Source organism: Ammodytes marinus (genome assembly GCF_949987685.1).
Source record: "Ammodytes marinus genome assembly, chromosome: 2".
Taxonomy (NCBI): domain Eukaryota; kingdom Metazoa; phylum Chordata; class Actinopteri; order Uranoscopiformes; family Ammodytidae; genus Ammodytes; species Ammodytes marinus.
Window position 1 is genome coordinate 20,435,688 of NC_137231.1, and position 19,778 is coordinate 20,455,465.

The 19,778-nt window shown below is 42.3% G+C and overlaps 2 protein-coding genes across 2 annotated transcripts; both read left to right on the forward strand.

The window, feature by feature from the left end:
- Positions 1-2,002: 2,002 nt before the first annotated feature.
- LOC307256333 (kinesin-like protein KIF27) lies at positions 2,003-10,760 on the forward strand (the record flags this gene model as incomplete). Its single annotated transcript, XM_080035256.1, has 15 exons — positions 2,003-2,300; positions 2,691-2,891; positions 3,158-4,158; positions 4,287-4,430; positions 4,562-4,735; positions 4,925-5,118; positions 5,359-5,483; positions 6,783-6,920; positions 7,512-7,726; positions 8,389-8,559; positions 8,655-8,846; positions 8,982-9,209; positions 9,753-9,951; positions 10,162-10,298; positions 10,512-10,760. The coding sequence occupies 15 exons, from the start codon at positions 2,003-2,005 to the stop codon at positions 10,758-10,760; spliced, it is 3,666 nt and encodes a 1,221-aa protein (XP_079891382.1).
- A 1,784-nt stretch (positions 10,761-12,544) lies between these two features.
- On the forward strand, positions 12,545-19,373 carry gkap1 (G kinase anchoring protein 1). The gene is made up of 12 exons (XM_080050218.1): positions 12,545-12,636; positions 12,987-13,234; positions 13,940-14,098; positions 14,375-14,452; positions 15,227-15,365; positions 15,481-15,509; positions 15,630-15,791; positions 16,230-16,316; positions 17,939-18,002; positions 18,105-18,175; positions 18,271-18,348; positions 18,887-19,373. The coding sequence occupies exons 2-12, from the start codon at positions 13,001-13,003 to the stop codon at positions 18,926-18,928; spliced, it is 1,143 nt and encodes a 380-aa protein (XP_079906344.1). The 5' UTR covers positions 12,545-12,636; positions 12,987-13,000; the 3' UTR covers positions 18,929-19,373.
- The last annotated feature ends 405 nt before the right edge of the window (positions 19,374-19,778 follow it).

Sequence of the window (19,778 nt, forward strand, 5' to 3'; positions counted from 1 at the left end):
CATCACAACTGCCGGGGTGGTGCTTCCAAAACGCCTCTTCAAGGCCCTGAATATAGCCTGTGGATTCCCTAGGTCGGCTGCGGTCACGTCCAACAGTACTCTTCTTGCTTCCCCTTCCAATGCTGAAACTAACTGAACAGCCCTTTCCGCCGGGGACCAGTTATTGGCGGCCGCTAGCAGCTCAAACTGGGCGTAATAGGTTTCCCAAGATGTGAGGCCATCATAACGTCCCAATTTTATGCGGCTGCCCCTGGGGGTGGGGTCTGGGGCAGGTTTTTGGAGAGTAACCAAGGCAGCAGTAAGTGCGGTAGTCAGAGCCGGAACCAGGTCACTTTGTTGGTTAGCAGCGGTAGCCATGGAGCTAGACTTGGAATACGGTGCGTCGGCGGGAACGTTAGCATCACTGTCATTAGCAACTGTTGCATAAGCATCGTTAGCGATGGCTGTGTAGGTGCCAGTATAGTTGTTGCCCATATTTGCATAGTCAGTGTTGGCTTTACTATCACAAGCATTGTTCCCTGGTTCAGGTGGATTAATAACACAGCCTTGTGATTCTCCCATCATGGACATTATGCTGCCTTTAGAGCCATCAAGGAAATGTCCAAAGGCACGCTCCATTGCAATGCTCATTCTCTGCATGAATTCATCTTCTATCTTAGCTGTAATGTCTTTTTGTAACTCTGGGATAGAACTTGGTTGGCCAACCACTTTACCTTGAGGATATTTCGGTGTGATGACGTCATCGTTGTCCGATTGGCCGAAGCCCGGGCTGCATGCATGTAGTTTGTTTACCTCTCTCTGAACAGCGAGTGGCTTGGCCGTGGTAACATGGAAGGGGCTTTGAACTGCAACATCGGGGACTTCAGTCAGCAGAGTGGCGAGTGGTGAGTGAGACTTTTTTCCCTTTCTCCTCACAACTTGACTTGCATCAGTTGGTTTCCTCATTGGTGTGTCCGGCGGGGTGTATGGGTTGAAGAGGTCGGGCTTTCCGATTCGTTCAGCCATCTCGTTCCTGCGGTAGCCGCTAGCGGTGGTAGCCCGCGCGTGTGAGGGGAATGGAGGCTTGGAAATCCCACTTCTGACACCAGTGTAGCGTTTACGGCCCGACACCGCGGGGGCTAGCTAGCGGAATGACGAGGACACAGAGTAGCTGACGTTTAACCGGAGAACCGGGCTTTATTGTGCCTAGTGTACAGGCTAACCCCGGGGTTGGAGGAGTGCCCAAAACAACAAAAGGGGTTATAGCTAACTGCCGCTGATAGCGGCGTGGCTTATTAGCTAACGGTCGATTGTAGGAGCGTGTCTTCTTCTCTGCCTTATTTCCCGAACTGGCGCCTACTTGGCTCAACTTCCCACTTCTCACGCTGTCCCCGCCCCATAACCCAAACTGGCCTATCAGGCTGAACTAGGGCAACTCCTTCCCCCCATAACTCCCCATCAATCCCCCCCATAGTTCTGCTGGGTCGCTACAATATGAATAGGCCTATTGTTTCATGGAATGTCATTGCATTCTGTTCTTAGGCCTAGGCCTACAGCTATTTATCTTCTGTTCGTTTTGTTTTATTAATGTATTATACCCTGGTTATATCCATGGTTGGTTTAGTTTGAACATCTTTTTGTTCGTATCATCTAGTCTAGACTTGAAGACAAAGAAGAAGACATAAGCACGCTCACAAGATGGCGCTGTTGCCGTCACGTACCACCAAATATGATAAAACGCCTCTCCTGCTTTCCTCTACTGCTAAGCGCGGCACCGCGGCGGTTACCTGGGAAACCGTTTAACGACAACAAACGGCAGCTGTGACCGAGTTAACAACACGCTCAATGGGGTCGATAATTAACGTAAAAACACAATTTGTTTAGGTACAATGTAGAGCATTAACTCAGGTTTATTTCGTATCCAACAAGTTTAGGAGGACAGTCATATATTGTCAGAGGCTGTCAGATCCTGGGATGAAAGTGAGACAAGTACATCAGCGACTGTAGCCTACATTTGACCGTAATGAGCGAAGTGTGTGTCCGTGTGGCGGTCCGTATCCGTCCGCTGCTTCCAAAAGAAATCCTCCACAACCAGCAGGTGTGTGTGAGGGCAGTGCCGGGAACAGCACAGGTGATGCTCGGCTCGGACCGGCTCTTTGATTTCGACCACGCGTTTGGACCCGCTGCCGACCAGGATGAGGTGTACGAGTCCTGCATCCATCCGCTGGTGCAGTCCCTGATCGACGGCTACAATGCTACTGTCTTCTGCTATGGACAGACAGGCTCAGGGAAGACATTCACACTCGGAGGGGGGAACCTGGGTGAGTAAATGGTAACAGTGTTTAATTCCATGCGGTTAGAAAGATCCGGAGATGGACTGACAGGTGAGAGAAGGATTTAGAAATATTGTCTATAGGTCTTGAGAGTTAATTTATTGTGGGGGAAAATTTTATTTTAGACAATCTGTTTAAGATGATCAAAACTCTGTTATTATTTATTTTGTCATTCTTTATAGCCTACTCATGTGTCACTCATAAGTTGAACTGACTCTTAGGCCCGTGCATTTCCTTCTAGTTGTTAGTTAATGTGTCAACTGTTAGTAATTGACTGTTATAGTGTTTTAAGAATACATTTTCTGGACTTTTCAACATGTCATGTATGCCTGCCCTACTGTATAATGACATGCCTCTTCCTTCCAAAACCTCTATCAGATGAAGAGGGGGGAATTATTGAGCGTGTGGCCCAGGATGTGTTCTCCTTGCTGGAGGAGAGGAGCGCAAGTGTCGATGGTGCCGAGGCTGTAGTGCGGGTCTCCTATATGGAGCTGTACAGGGAGGAACTGCGAGACCTGCTGGAGCTGCACACCTTCCACAAAGAGCTTCACATCAGAGAGGACGAGAGGGGAAACACAGGTGATTAAAAAATGTAGTTTTCACTGGCAAGAAAATGTGACTAAATCATGTAATGTTTACATTCTTAACATAGATTGCATACAAGTGAATGAGCTCTAAGGTTTCTTTAAAAACGAATACCAGACATAAACTTTCAAGCATCACAGAGTGCCAAGTTTGTAGTTTTTCTAATTTTTTTCTTACCTCTCCTTCGAAAATAAAGTTCCAACTAAGTGTAAAACGATTCATTACAAAACAAAACAGCGTGGTTTTGTTTGTGTTTTTAGTGGTGGTGGGAGCAAAAGAGATGGATGTCACCTCAGCAGAGGAGCTACTTAGTGTTCTAGCGTCGGGCAATGCCCTGCGCCACACCGGCACCACAGGGATGAACGAGCACTCCAGCCGCTCTCACGCCATCTTCACCCTTCATCTTATCCAGCGTTGTCGCAACAACAAGTCCTCCTCCAAACCCGTCGGCTCCTCCAAACTCTGTCTGGTGGACCTAGCGGGCTCGGAGCGGGCTGGAAAGACCGGGAACACAGGGGCGCGGCTCAAAGAGTCTGTGTACATCAACACGGGCCTGCTGGCGCTGGGCAACGTCATCCGTGCCCTCTCCGACCCCAGCAGAAATCGCCGCGGTAACAATTGCACCAGTGCGCACATACCGTACCGTGATGCCAAGATCACCCGTCTGCTCCGTGATTCGCTGGGAGGAAGCGCCCATACGCTGATGATGGCGTGTGTCAGCCCCTCCCACCACAGTGTCGCTGAGACCCTTAGTGTCCTGCAGTTTGCCTCCAAGGCTCGTCACATTCGTAACAATCCAGGGGCAACATCTTCTCACACAGACGTCAGATCCATTCCTACAACATGGGACCCAGTTGAGGCTCGAGTGGGCGAGCTTGAGTACGAAGTGCAGACACTCCGAGAGCTACTGAAGGAGAAGGAGAAAGAAATGGAGGGGTTGAAGACGGACGACAGACCCGGAGAAGGGGACGGCTTCACACAGCCCGGTCAGATAAGCGTATGTGACCCAGATGAGAAGGTGAACCAAGAGGAGCCGTTACAGTACCGCCTCCTGGCTCAGGAAGCTGCTGCCCTGCTGGCCAATGTCCCCGGACCCACACAGAGTCATTCGTTCAGGCAGCGACTGCAGGGTTGGCAGGAGAGACTGAAAGCTGTCAATCACTCACATCCAGCTGATGATGTTGAATGTTCAGAGGGGGGTGGAGACCAACCCCACCATGTTAACATGGTAAAGCTTGGGGAAGAACTCGACAAATGCAAGGTAATGATTACAACTGACAATGTATCGGCCTTCTAAGCCTGTGGGTCACAGTGGTGCAGGACAAAAATAGTGTCTCTAAAAAAGTTGGAAAAAAACATAAATAATGGCTACATATCTCTGTCTCTCAGGAAGCTCTCGCCATAGTGGAACAGCTATTGGAGCAGAAAGATGCAGAGCTGAGACATGTACAAAAAGCAGTAGAGAAACTTCTTCAAGAGAGCAAAACCCACCTTCAGGCCTTAGAGGAGGAAAAGGAGCGTAATCGAATACAGGTAAGGAGAAGAAAAGACTTAATCTCTGTAATATAAGAGATAGACACTGACCCCTTCAGGTTATCTTTCATGACTGCTGCACTCGTTTTTGTTTTCAATTGTCATTTAAATGCATATTTGTGTGTTTTCAGACTGAACAACTTGTGGACCAGCAGATCCTGATCAATCGTCTCCGCAGTGACCTTATGACCTTTAGGGTCTCAACTTCAGGGGCAGCAATGGAAGCGGGGAGTTCTCATTCGGACAAGCGACCCCACAGTGTCCCTCTGATCAGAAACAGCTGTGGGCATGGGCCTCCCAGGAGGGTAGGTACCATAGCTACTTTGATCCTTGAGTGTATTTGTATGACGTGTGTATCTGTTGTACCGGTTGCACTTGACTTTTGTTTGTGACTTTGATTGTGGTGATTACTAAACGTCAAAATGTGCGTTCAGAAAGACTGTTGTTCTCTGCTGTGCATATTTCAGCCCGCATGCCTTTGTGTGTGTTTGTAGATTCACTCCAGTCCCCCAGCCTATTCACTGGAGAGGGTGATGGCAGCCTTTAAGATGCGTGGCCACCTCCTGCTGGCTGAGATTGAGGAAAAGGATGAGGTGTACTGTCCATTCATAAAACAACAGGCAAAGAGCAAAGACAGGGATCATGAGAAGGAGACGGAGGACATAATATCGGGTAGAATGGGCTTTAGGTGAGAGCCCTTTTAATTCAAGCCTACTGGGCAAAGGTCTTGTTGAAAATAATCATGAATAATTCAGTTATGATTATATAAAAATAAATCAAAACCTTCATTTTACTTTTAAAGTAGACATTTTTGCCTACTCTTCCTCAGTGTATTACAGGTGTGCTGTGCGCCACAGAAATTCATAATGTTGTAATGTTCTAAAGTTCTAAATGATCTGCCTAATCAAATATTATGACATTATTCCAGCCGTCCCTTAAACCGAACATGGACTGACCAGCAGAAGAAATCAACTCTGAAAGACAAAAATCCTAGACCACCACACCAAACAAATAATGGAAATAAAGGTGTACAACAGCCTCAGCAAACAACAGGTATACTTTAACTATTACAGTTATAGTATATAATTATTTTATATCAAACAAGTTGTTTCCTTTCAGTGTTAATTTTGGCAGCAAATTCTGATTTAGTCTTAGTCTTTTGAATATCACATCATTTAGTCTTAGTCCTATTCTAGTCATCTAAAATATTTTAGTCTTAGTCTAGTCTAGTCTACTAAATATAAGCAGATTTTAGTTTGACTAAATCTACAGCGGACTTCGTCGACTAAGTGTTTTTCTTCATTGAATGGTATTAAGGTTTGAATATGCAATACAGACACAGATTTAATGGTTGTAATACAAAACATGTATTCTATTTCATTAGTAATAATCTCACATACAATCAGTGTACCTGACTGGATAGGGGGGAGAGGGGGCTTTAAGAGCCTGTGCCCGGGGGTCCATTATCTCATGATCTGTCTATGAACCAACTGGATTCCACAATCTTTTTTCTTTTTGCGGGGAGCATGCACAAGCATTATTTATAAAAAAATAAAAAATAAATAAAATATTTTAAAAAAGTGGGGGGCCCCACACTAGGTCTTGAAACGGGCCCCGAGATCGTTAAGGCCGCCCCTGGGCAGCAGCAGCAGCACGCAGTTGAGGTGCTGATAAATTTGAGCAACTGCGCCTTCCTTTAAGCAACACTGCTGCCGCTGTGTGTGTTCGGACTTCTTTTGCATCAAAGCCTTTTAGATAATACAATTAGAGGTTTTAATTGAACGCTGTCCATGCGTCGGAGTTGATTGTAACTTAAAAACAGAAACTAACGGACGGAGGCGGCAGTTTCACATGGCTCTGTGTATTCAAACTCGAGACAGAGCCTACTACAAACAGATCGCGGAACTTAGCCGTTCCCCTAGACATCGTTAACGGGCAGGATATCCCTGACTATCATTTTTGTCCATCATACCGCAGAGTTTTTCAGCACAGCGGCTCACTCCACCCGCTCACACCTGCGCGGTCTCCCGTCGATTTTCACCGACACAGGGTTGAATTCGCTGCTTTGTACTGATTGGATTTCTTCCCAACTTGTCCCACAAAAAGAGTAGTTCTGATTGGATCTCTTCTCCATTCGTCCCGCCCTAACAGTTTTGTCTAGTTCCTATTCGTAGACTATAGTGTCAGTTAAATTAGTCTCAGTCTTCGTCATCACATCTGCCTTTTTATTTAGTTTTTATTTAGTTTACGTCCGTGAAAAAGGTTCGTAGACGAATATTTTTCGTCATAGTCTTAGTCTACGGAATTAAGAATTGTTTCCTTTTCATGTTGTCCTTTGCTTTCTCTTCTCAGGGACCAAGGAAGACAACAGCAAGCAAAGCCACATGAGGAAGGTGAGACTCAGAGCCAGTGTAACTCTGAGAAGAATTCAAGATCTGTCAGTCAACATGCGCATGAAAGAGGAGCTCATCAAAGAACTTGACAAAACTGGTGTGTATCTACAATTACAAACAGGGTACTAATGTATTACGGTATCTGTCGGTTTATTGCTTTACTCAACTTCTTAGATCAAATGGAATATTTGGCTGATTATAGCAAGTGTTGGTCGGAAAAAAAATTCTGCAGTGCTGATGGACTTCCTGCTGCTTCCAGAGGCTTCTGCTTAGTGAATGTAGGAATACAAAGACAGCAACAGTAGCAGAAAACAGTGAAAAGTCAACAATATGTATGTAGCCAAGAGTGATTAGTCAATAACACCTTCAGATCTGAGAGGCAATGAACCAAGATGGCCTGCACAGTGGATGGTGTGTGCAAAAAAAAAGCATTGTAAAAAAATCAAGGTTTTTTAGGTTTGCATAAAACCACGCTGTCGTGGCTAGAACCAAGGTCTCAGTGAAGGAGCAGAAAGACAAAACTACTTGTACTGTTTTCCACGGGCAAACTATTTCTTATGAATGCTAGAACAACGGAGCTTTAATACTGAAGCACCAGGCAACAACTGCTGAACACTGGTGATTGATAATATAATCGAAACCATTGACAATATTTTTGCATATCTAAATGTGTCTTTTTCTCTGATAGACAAGGATACCCAAGCAGTGGACAGACATTGCAGGCACAATGGTGATGACAGAGAAGCTGGTGTGTTGGCAAAACTCTCCATTCAGAGACAGCAGGTCCAAGCAGATGTATACCACAGCCTGCAGCACATGAGACTGCAGAGATCACAGCTACAGACCAGCCTCAGGCAGCACACAGTGACCATGGACCACAGCAAAGTCCCTGGCCAAAACTGGGTTAGCTCTACTACACATACTTACTTTTAACTTTATGGTTGATGGAGAAAAGTGAGCTAATTCCCAGGAAAAAAAACTTCAATAACTTTTGATGGATATTTGATTATTTCTGATATCCCACCCACAGACATTGAAACTAATAAGCTCGTTGGAGAACAAATTGTGTATCCACATTGTTGAATAAAAAAATTATTAGCAACCCAGCTCTAGGTTTAAATTAAACATTTGTTGAAGTCACCTCGAGTTTATCATCTGGACAAAATTTCTGTTGTTTTAGAAAAACACAAAAGTGCACACAAGTGCAACAGCTGACACTCAGCATGGGTAAATTATTAATGACTCATCTGGGTTTAACTTTGGTCTGTGTTATGGTTTGAAGGAGCAAAGGGCAGCAGATTTGAATCACCAGGAGGAGTCAAAGACAAAGGTAAAATGTTAATATATATATAAGCGGTATCAATTCTCAAAGACACTGTTTAACTTTTTGTCCACCCCAAACATCCTTCTTTTTTTTTACAATGTTTCTTTAGTTTGAAACCCTCTCCTTCCCTTGTTCCTATCCATTCCTTTGTGACTTTGTATGTGTCATTGTCTTCTTATCTTCAAAATGTTTGGGCCCTTACCCTGGCTTTACCCCTCCTCTCCCCTTCTCCTCCCTGTAGCTTGGTGGCAGTAGTTGGCTTGAGGAGGAGGAGGAGCGTGTGCTTCAGAAGAGAGCGGCGCTGCAGGAGCTGGAGGAGGAGCTGAGGAGGAGAGAGGAGGTGCTCCAAAGCAGGGAGGCCTGTCTGCAAGAGAAAAACAAACTGGACATCAAGATGCTACGTTCCAGTCAGGTCAGGTCATAATCTGCTCATCAGCACAAGCATGATCAACGCACTTTTTAAAGCTGGAAAATCTGGAAGTTTGTCTTTCTCTATTGGCTTTTCAGGCTCTGAGTATGGATCGGCTGCGTGTGTCTGTGAAGCTGGAATCAGTGGAGGAGGAGCTGCAGAGCCAGAGCAGTCTGAGGCCCAGTAGAGGAGTCACTGTAGAGGAACTGGAAAAAGAGAGAGACGCGCTTAGAAAGAGGAGAGACACTCTGGACGCCCAGCTGAAGGACAACAGAGTGCTCACTGTGGAGGTCAGAAACAATGTAAACATTGTATATGTGTATAATACACAGGTTTTGCTCAACTGTCCTATTATTTGACTTTATTGCATGAGTGTGCATCTTTCCTCTCTTGTGCACTTTTAATTTGTGGGCCTCTTTGTGCAGGAGGAGCATTCCCTGCTCCAGCTAGAGGAAGCTATTGAAGCTTTGGATTCAGCTCTGGAGTTTAAGAACCTCTCCATCCAGGACAAAGAGAAATCGCTGTTGATCACAGACAGCTCTTCACATCAGTCGCAAAGCACCGAACCTGCCCAACTCTGTGATGTCATCAGGAAGCTCAGGGAACTCTCGCCATATGAGACTTCGGAGATGCTCGTCAAATACTTCAACAAGGTACAATTAAATTCATGCACACACCCATAAGGATAACTGACAACATACAAAGCATACATGCTTTCCATTCTAGTTTTCTGTAGCAGTGCCTTTCCTTTTCCTTTCCTATTATTTCCTATTTATAATTCAATTAAACGTGTTTCTGGTGGCAGGTATCTGCTAAAAACATGTTTATTCAGCTGTAAAAATACAGTTTAGACAGAAACTGAATGCAGTCTCTTGATTTTTAGTTTTGTCTTTTCTCTTAATTTCCAGGTGTTGTTCCCCGCGCCCCCTCTTTGTCGGTCCCCAAATGTTCCATGCTGTTGCCCTTATTTTTCCAGCTGATGCGTCTTATGACGATTTTACACTACAACTGTATATCAGCTTCATTCCAGGAAGTTCGTTTGCACCATGTTAAACTATTTTACTATGACAAACTCCCGCCTTGATTTTTTTGCTCCACAGCTGTGAGAGTAAACAAAGCTACAAGGTTCAGCCAACAATATCTCTTTAATTATATCCTGTTGAAAATTTTTTATTTCTCCGGACTGTTCTCTCCAGGTTGTTTGTCTTCGGGAGGCCGAGCAGCGTGTGCGTTTGCGTTGTGAGGAGCTAGAGCTTCATGCTGGAGAGCAAGAGGCGGGGCTGATGGAGCTGGAGGTCGCTATGCAACGCCTGGCCCTGGATGCAGACCGCAGGCTCACACAGCAGCACACAGATCACCAGAGCAGCATCCAGCTACTACTGCAGACACTTAAAGGTCAGAAGATTAAGTTAGCCTGGTTAAAAAGGTTTAAACTTACAATATTCTGTCCTATATGTCTAATATGATATTTGTATTTGCCCGCTGTTTAAATAACTTTTGTGTGTGTGTGTGTGTGTGTGTGTGTGTGTGTGTGTGTGTGTGTGTGTGTGTGTGTGTGTGTGTGTGTGTGTGTGTGTGTGTGTGTGTGTGTGTGTGTGTGTTCAGAGGGCAGTTCAGGAGAGGCACAGCATGCTATCCATGACAGACTGCAGCATCTGGAGAAAGAGCTATTTTTCTACAAAAGCTCAAGCCGGCAGCTTAAAAAGAAACTCCGAGAGCTTGAGGGTGGCGCTCCGCACCCTGTGGATCAGCCCTCGCACACACATGAACCCAGACAAACACACACAAGTGCAAGCGAACCCCAGACACACACTGAAGAGGTACAGACGAGGACACATATTGCAACAACATACACAAAGGTACACGCCGAGCAAACAGACAGTTTTCATGTGAAGAGAGAAGCACACCAGAGCCTGTGTCCCTCCTCGTCCTCTGACCTCCAAACACACAAAAAGACAGAAAGGCCTGGGTACAACCAGACACACACATGGTCCCAGGGGAGGAGTGAAAGAGGGACTGGTCACTCCGGGCAAAGTTTAGAGGTGGCAGCGGTGCGGTTGTGTCGCAGAGACCTTAGGCAGATCTGTCCAGCTGACCTACAGGTTTCTGCTTCTGCCACAAGAAGGCGCCAATCTGCCGTGGTTACCAGCACAGAGTCCATGCTAGAGGACTCAATAGAAGTGCCCAGAAACACTGACAGATAATGTCGCATCCAGTGGCTTTATGTAAATGGTTGTACTATATCAGTCATTTTGCAACGGCAGTGTGTACAGCAGTTTCTAGTGGGTGCTAGTTAGCAAAGGAAATGCGTGAAAAGAATGACTGGTGACACACAATTCATAGGATATGAGAAATTGTCCCTCTCATCTTAAGTATCCTGTGAAAAAGTCCATGTATTGTTTTTTGAATATACTTAATTTAAGGACTTTGTGGGGGCTCTGAGGTCAGTGAGAAGTGCCTACAGCTCGTTCGATTACCTCTAATAATCAAAACACTGCTCTATGGTTAATTCTATACAATATTCACTATATGCTAAAGAATGAGAAGAATGTGTCTAAAGCTTTAGTTTCAGTCCCTTAATGAATCTTTTACAATTTCACTTTTGTCCATTGTTAAACCATACAATGTTTGATGTAATACGACAGGGGAGTGAAACAACGTAATGTGAGACCTCGACTTGAGGAGATGAACACATCTTTTAGGAAGGCTAGAATGTGGCAAATGTCTTGAGAGTGAATCAGGTCAGTCTCTTGTCAAAGCTTTGTCTTCCTATTTATCCTATTAATCCGCCACAGATTTCCAAGACACTGGCTTTGTTGAATGCTGTAAGTTGAATTGTTTTGCTCTAGTTCTTGTATATTAACAGTACGATAACTTCTAAACATTTGTATGCACTGTATGTGAGAATGGGTATTTCATGTTAAAAGCAGCACTTGTATGATATTATTTATGTAGTAATAATACAGTAGCTCGTCTTACAGTTCTCACCAACTGCATCCACTTATAAAACATTGGTATAACACATATATCAACCTGTTGTTTAATGTAATCAAATTGTGCCTTACGAAGAGGAGTGCTTCATCTTTGACTTTTCATTTCCAGCACTTAAAATGGCCAGTAGATAAACTATGTTTTCTTCTGCACCATAACAGCTAATATGATGCTCAGTAGTGATTTTTTTTATGCATTTGATTTTTTTGATACAAACTTTTAATATCTGTATGCACTATGTACTATTAGTTTTATGTTCATTGTTGTGTAAATTATTTTTTATATGGGTGACAGTCAAATGTATTAAAGTTACTATTATGCATATCTCCCTGCTTTGCCTTTATTGTATAGGCTTATTCAACCCCTTCCTCACCGCCTAACCCATGGAGCCATGGTTTGGGGGTTGAGTGTACTATGAACGCCAATATCTACCAAAAGTGTGCATCCCAATGCTTTGCATACATGCCATAAATTAGGAGAAGACAAATAGACTACACATCTACAAAGCTTTTATTTTACTAGACTGTAACAGATTTTTTTGTAAAAAATAATATAATTATAATAATTTCACCTGCAATCTGCAGTTTGTTTACAGTAATTACTTTATCGAGGAGTAGCCTATGTAATAATGCAATAATAATATCTAACATACATGTAAAGGTCTTAAAAGTAGATTTTCTACACAGGATTCTGGGAGTCTGCTCTGCTGTAAATTCAGCTAACCACTTATACTCTTTCCAGACATGCGATGGCAATTGAGAAAACTAGTGAATAGAAGAAGATGATATAAGAAGACAATCCATTGCAATCAAGTTTTTTTTTAAAGTAGTAAGCCCCAAACCCTCAATATACAATAATGAACACAAATCAGAACGGTCCCAATAAACAAAGAACTGTTTTTGCTATTCTGGTGTGCAGGCCCTTTAAACTAGGAAAACGGGAATGCGAGTTTTTATTCTTTTTGGCCCCTCCGGGTTGCCGGACTCAAGCAGTCACTCCGCTAGTACACCATATGCGCTAGTAGCAAACCGACGGTAACGGACAGTACCTCCACATACCAGGTGAAAGTAGTATTTGGCAACTTTTCCTGTGAGTATTAACTCTTCACAACAATTCAGTGAGTGAATTAGATACGAAATATTAGCGTGGGTCCGCTGCTGTGCTTTTGACTGTCATGCATCGCTACTTTTGCACTTGTTTAGTAGCTAACAAACCCGGCTAGCGTCATGTTCATGTAGTTATGCTAGCTGGGTTAACTTGCTGCTATGTGAAGCTACAGAGCAGATTGCTGACTGCTTCAAGTGAAGCCGCTTGCTGAGATATGTTTTCATTTGAAAAATATGTTGTGACTAGAACCTTAACGGGTGTTTTATGACTGCATTCAAGTTCCCATGTAGCCCAATGTATTTATAATGCTCTCCTTTTATGTCATCTGCTAGTTTTTCATTTCGCAATGGCAATGATCACAGTCCCCACCACCGCCTCCCGCTTCGCCCTGCTCCAGATAGACTCGGACTCGGACTCCGACGGCTCGGACGGGGGGAAGACCACCGTCAAAGGCGGACGGGACTCCTCCGGGAAACTTCGGCAGGGAAAGGCAGGAGCAGCCGGGGGGAAAGGGGGACAAGACAAGAAGAAAGACAAGAAGAAGAAGAAGAAGGAGCAGCTGCAGACTGAGGCCAACGAGGTGTGTTGCAGGCAGAAGCATCTTCATACATGCACTGTATCGTGTTGTTAGGCTGTATAGATGGCTTCCGTTTCGACACAACATGAGTCGTGACGTGACTCGTGATTGTGCTCCTCTGTTGTTTGTTTCACTTCAACCAAAACGGAACTGTGCATGGTAGTGCCAGGTGCAATAAAAACAGGTTGTGCTGATGTTTAGTTTTAGTTCAGCTATTCGTATTAATCAATATTAGGAATTCAACCAGCGTTTCCACCACTAGTTATGATAGAGAATATTTGCAAACTAAGCTAAAGAACATCCCAAATACATATTATGTTTAGTTTATGATATTTAATGGGGAAAATAAATTAAAAAAAAAAAGCAAGCACTATCATTTGTACAAATGTGAAGAGATAGTTTACTTAATGCACTTAATACATGTCTTCAGTGTATTCCTAAAAGTTAACACAGTTGTGAAAGTTCTCAGGTCATCAGGCAGTTTGTTCAAGAGAACAGGGCCAAAACAAACTACCTCACAGGTACAGTCAGCAAAAGCGCTACCTGATGAATTGACAAGTTTGCCGGCAGTGCTTCTAATGTTCATGCACACACAGGGATGGTTCCTATATCTTAAGAAACATTATGGTAGCTATCATTATAGAGTAGCAACAATGGTCAAATCAAGGGTCTTTGTTTGGAATAATTTAATATCTTTCTTTGTACCAGTTACGTAATCTGGCCTTCAAGAAAATTCCTCAGAAGACTGGTGCGCCGCCTCCTTGTATCTCACTGTCAGGAATAGCCGGTGAACTTCTCAGTCCTGCATCGGGGGACCACAAAATGCCTGCAGAAGGGTGGCAGCAGTGGAAGCAGAGGGATGATCAGGTAAGACAATTTGATCAGCTAACAACATTTGTGAGCAAGTGAGCCACTGTCGTAGATCACATTTTGGCTCCTCAGGAATCCACATTACTTCCAGCGGAGGTCAGCAGCAGAGAGCTGGTACTGGTAGAGGGGCTGTGTGTGTGTGCAGCAGTAGTATATTTTCTTTCCGTGATATAACTGTAGTCCAACTCTTAATATTTGACCTTCACGACAGTATACTGCCAATGCGTATCAAGTGGACATTCTTTCTCATCAGTTTTCCTCCTCCCTCTGTAGATAACCACTGAGCTATATGAAGCCGACTTGGAAAAAGCTTTGATTCTCAGTAAACTGGACTTCGAACAACAGAAACAGGTATGTTGTTCACACACCTATTAATATACCTAATTTAAAAGGCAATTTTGAAGAGGAATGTCAAGCAGGCCAACAGGTTATCCTTAAAAAAAGTCTTCAAATTTGCTTTGACATAATATAGACCCAAGATTAATCACAACCACCCCAAAGAGCACTTTCACAACACTTTCACTTTTATTTGTTGATGGCCTCTGAATCACCTCTCACACAATCAGGTGTGCAGAGATTATCGGAATTATGAGACACTGCATTGTGTGTCTTGTGTGCTTTTCAGTCTGGCACATATTTGCATTTAAAGCTCCCTTTTCAACTTTCCCTGGACCCTCTTTTTCATTTGCTGTCTTCGTACCGTGTAGTTCCGAAGTATTCGGACAGTTTTGTTTCAGGTCTGTTTTCAAGTCCCATTTGATTTTATTTGAAATGAAACTGACTATGGTGTTAAAATGCTGAAACCAGATAAACGATATAGAAGTAGAAACCCATTTATACACACTGTTCACCACAACAACAGGGTTGTGAAAACACTCCCCTTGAAAGCCAAGCAGCACTTTGACCTCATAGTCAGTCTGATTTGAATTTCAGGTTGCTGGGCTAGAGCCAAAACAATGAAAAACAAATGACTGTCTTAATAATTTTCAAATTATATTGGTTTTTTTTTAAGTATATTTCCTAAAGAAATGGAGAATTAATTCAGTTTTTTTAAAGTCACACCCAGTAGTTTTTTGTTAACTGGAATTATAAGTTGAAGTGATGAAATGATCTGTTTTCACTCAGCACAACAACACGAACAGTTCCTCGCCAAAGTCAAAAGGAGGCAAAGAGAGCGTAGGGAAGAAGGACAAGAAGAAAAATCAGCAGGCAAAAGACAAAAAGACGGTTTCACTGCAGGACTTCCAGGCCGAAGGCAGTGCAGGTGAGAGAAACTTATTGATGTTTTTTAAAAAGCAAATTAAACTAGGATATTGTGTGCTACGGTCTGTAGCTCAACAGGCTCCCACAGTAACACGTATGTCAATGTACTTTTCCAGAACAATTGAACAAGAAACAAGAGAAAGAGGTGAGCAAAGTCCCTGAGCATCTTTGACAGCAGTACAGTTGTATGATTGGGTTTAAGAAAGGACAACTATTGTGTATACATATTGAATAAATTCTTCACTAACTATACATTTCCATCCAGGACGCCAAAGCTACTAACCCAGCATTGGGAGTCGGTCAGGAGGAGCGTTTTTTCAATAAGCTGGAGGATGACGTCACTCGGATCGTCCAACAAGAGAAGAGACGCGAGCAGTACACAAACAGCCCGGGACAGGAAGTCAACACCTCCACAGAACATGAACCCGTGAGTAAACACACACACACACACATGTGCAAACTGTCCTTCCAGCTGCCTTCGTATATTAGGCCTCAGGTGTATTCAGCACATGAATATGCTATTTGTAAAAACTGTACAGTCAATGGTGAATTTCCTTTTTTACCTCAGAACGACATGTTTTTGTTTTTCATTTCTTTAGAAAAAACAACATATTGGAGATTTTATATGAGGTTTATTAACCTTTAGTCATGGTCCTTTTTTTTCTCTCTCTTTTTTCTTTTTTCTTTTGTGAAATTATTCCTATAAATTTACCACCCACTTGCTCCAGTGCAACAGCTGTGCCTCTACATTTTCTGGGGAAGAAAATACATGTCACATCACCCAAGTGAAGTGTGTGATTCCTTTCTTCATCTGTATTGGTGGGATAGTGTACATTTGCCCTGACTTGCTCTTTTCTCCCGTCAGGACCCCAGAGCAGAGCAGCTGAAGTACGACCTGGAGAAGAAAGACCAGGAAATCGACAAGCTAAAGAAGACCATCACACAGTGGGAGGTCAGCATTCAGACGCATCTGCCCCATCATTTGTAATTTCAAAGGAAATTATCTTTATGTTTACTACACATTTGTTTACAATTTTATTTGTATTTGTAGACTCATTTATTTCAACAAGAAGTTATGGTGTTCTGAGTGTCCATGATTTGGTATAGAGCATGCACTTTGACCATATTTCTAGGTCAAACTAATACAAATTAAATCTTTGTCAGAGGATAAGTGCAGACTTTGTTTTAAAGTGGGGTAAAATAAGAATCCAGGCAATGATTTGCTGAAAACATTACAATAGAAGAGTTTGCAAGGAAGAAAATGCTGAATTTTTGCAGAACATGCAAATAATAGTTGTACAAAAATAAATTATAGTAAATATAATGTAGAAGAGAATGACTATAAATCCCAACTTGATGATAAAATAAGATACAAAATGGAGCTCACTTGATAATAATTAAAAAAATTAAGATAAAATGCACAAAATATTTTTTATTTGTTTTACTTGAAATTAAAAACTAATTAAAAATGGCATTGGTGGGGGCACCCTTAGCTCAGTTGGTAGGGCGCCCCCCCCCGGGCCGGGCCCAGCAGCAGACCCGGGTTCGATTCCCGCACGAGGTCGTTCTCTGCATGTCACTCCCCTCTCTGCCACATTTCACCTCTGTCTCTCTGCACTGTCAATAAAGCATTAAAAAATGCCCAAAAAATATCTTAAACCTGCAGTGTGTAGAATTTTGGGTTTTATTTCCTAGCAGATTTTGTAGAAAGTAATTATAATATCCATAAGTACATTTAATTTAGTGCATAATAGCTGCACTATAGCTTTTTCCCCTTAGAAAGGGTCTCATATATGTCCATATTTCTGCATATTTTGGACCACGGCCTAGTGCCGCCATCTTGAAAGTGTCATAGTTGGAATGTCATCAGGTGCATTGTTTAAAATGTAGAATTGTTCTTGTCCTTGAAGGCCACTGGAGCTTCTGTTATTATTCGAAAGGGTTGGGGTTACCCAGGGAGTGTTGCATTCTAGAACTTTGTAGAATTTTCTTGATGATGTCATATTACACACTGCACCTTTTAAAAAAAAAAAAAAAAAAAAAAAAAAAAAAAAAAAAAAAAATGGCATTGGTGACATAATATGGGACGAGGTGCTACTAGGAAAGGCTTGGTTAACAACATACGTTTTCAAGTGCTGTTTAAAATGCTCAACAGTGTCCCCCTTTCTTTGGGAAGGTTCTTCTATTGGGAACAGCTGAAAAAAAGCTGCAGCACCACTGTGAAGTGTTCTCTCTTCTTTGTGCAGTCTAGCAGCAGAGTTCTAGATAAGTTGCAGCCAATCAATGGACTTTTTAGGAAGACTTGTAAAAAGTGCATTGCAGTAGTACACCTTTCCTGTTACCTATCAGTTAAATACCAAACCAATTTTTTGAAATGTGGATTAAAAACTGAAGAGGCTGTTGGGTTTGGGCTTTAATTCCAGTTGCAACATCTCCAAATGAACTTCTTGAACCTCACCTAAAGCATGCTCCACTTCTCCTCGCCTTTCTGTTGTGGCATAGTACGCCATCAAATCTGTGAAAAAACTAAAAGCCTCCAAAAAAAAAAGTTCTTCTTGCTTTTCATCTCTGCAGGGGAAATACAAAGAGGTGAAAGCCAGAAATTCCCAGCTACTTAAGATGCTCCAACAGGGGGAGAGTGAGTTACACACTGACAAAAACATACTAAATAGCATGTTCCAGTGAATATTCAAAATATTCTGTCTGATTTTGTATGATGTTTCAAACCTTTCTCCTATAGTGAAAGATAAAGCAGAAATCCTGCTACAGGTAGAAGAGCTACTACATATAAAAGAAGAGCTGTCATCACAGGTGGGTAAAGTGAGATAAAGATTGGGAGATTGGAACGGGTGCAAGATAAGTGTACCTTTTTGTGTGACTTTGAATAATGTATTTTATTTATTTAGGTAACATCACTACACGGTGCCCTTGAGCAAGAAAGGTCTAAAGTCAAAGGTCTGCAGTCCGATCAACCAAAACATCAGGTGAGGGTTCAAAAAATCACTCAATTACTTTTGATTTGTTTTGTGGTGTGATATCACCAAAACAAGGGAAAGCTAGAAATAATAGTTCTGTTTTAGAGAGGCAAGATGCTGTCGTACATTTTACTCCGTGAGAAGAAGCCATGACCTATTGTGTGGGTGTGTGTGTGTCATAGACTGTATAAGGTGTGTGTGTATAAATGGGTGTGTGCACGTGCAAGCATGTTCCTTCTTTCCCTGTCTGTAGACCACAGCACACGCAGCCAGTAGGTCAGGTGAAGTGAGAGAAGTTGCAGTGTAAGTAAGCTCCAGAACAGAAGTACAGTACAGTAAGCAAAGAAAAAAGTATTAAACAATTAAAGTTGATCCTACACCCAGCTGAGACAAGAGTTAGGAGTAAGCTTGATAAAATAAATAATAATAATTAATAATGCCACACAGATTTTTAACTTTGTATTTTGTATTGCTTTAACTATATATAATATATCCTTATACGTGTTTATATATAATTGTGTACTTTCTGGGGTTTTCTGGTCTTCAGGGAAACAAGAGGGGGAAGAAAGGATCGGAGACGGATCTATGAATGCTCCAAAAAGGAAAAAAAGACCTTGAAGTCATAATTCAATAAACGGATGAACAAATGAAGAAAAGCACTACTGATCACAATCAGGGTTCTCTTTCCTAAAGTTTTTTTTATTCCTTTTTTTAGCTCGGACTCTATGCCAGCCTATAATGCATGCCCCCATAATTAAAAACACACACACAGAATACACACAGAATACACTCCAGACTGACAATAGCGGGACGATATTAAAAAGCTGAACAAGAATGACAGAAGCTGTTCAAAATTATTAAGTTTAAAGATTGTGTTGAGATGGTGGCCTGATGCACAGTGCCGCCCTCTCCAGACAAAAGTGTGCAACTGCATCTATTGTACCGTTTTTTCTGTTGGTTTTAATGCCCAAATGACAGAGGTGAAATGTATGTATTTTTTTCTTTCTCACTGTTAAGTAAATAAAATGCGTTTCCAGTGGAAAAAAAGAAAATGTCTTTGTATTTTATCATGAATGTCTCTGAGAACATTTGCATTCATTCAACCTTTATTTATAGCCTACTCGAGACAGACCATTGATTTGATGACGTCGAGTCATTGTCAAAAGTCTGAAATGTTAAATAAAACTGCATAGGCAGGTACTGTAGCCTATTTCTAATTCGGTATAGTGCAGCCATGCACTGTTGGCTTGAACCAATAACAATATTGGAAATATATTTTATTTATAAAGCAATTTTGTAATCCCAAATTACAGTGTTTCACACAGATTTGCACTGATTTTGTGGTGTGCTATATCTTTTAAATTAACTGTTTTCATAACAGATTTTTGTCAATTTAGTGGCACCCTTGTAAGGAACGGCACATTATAAAATGTAGGAAA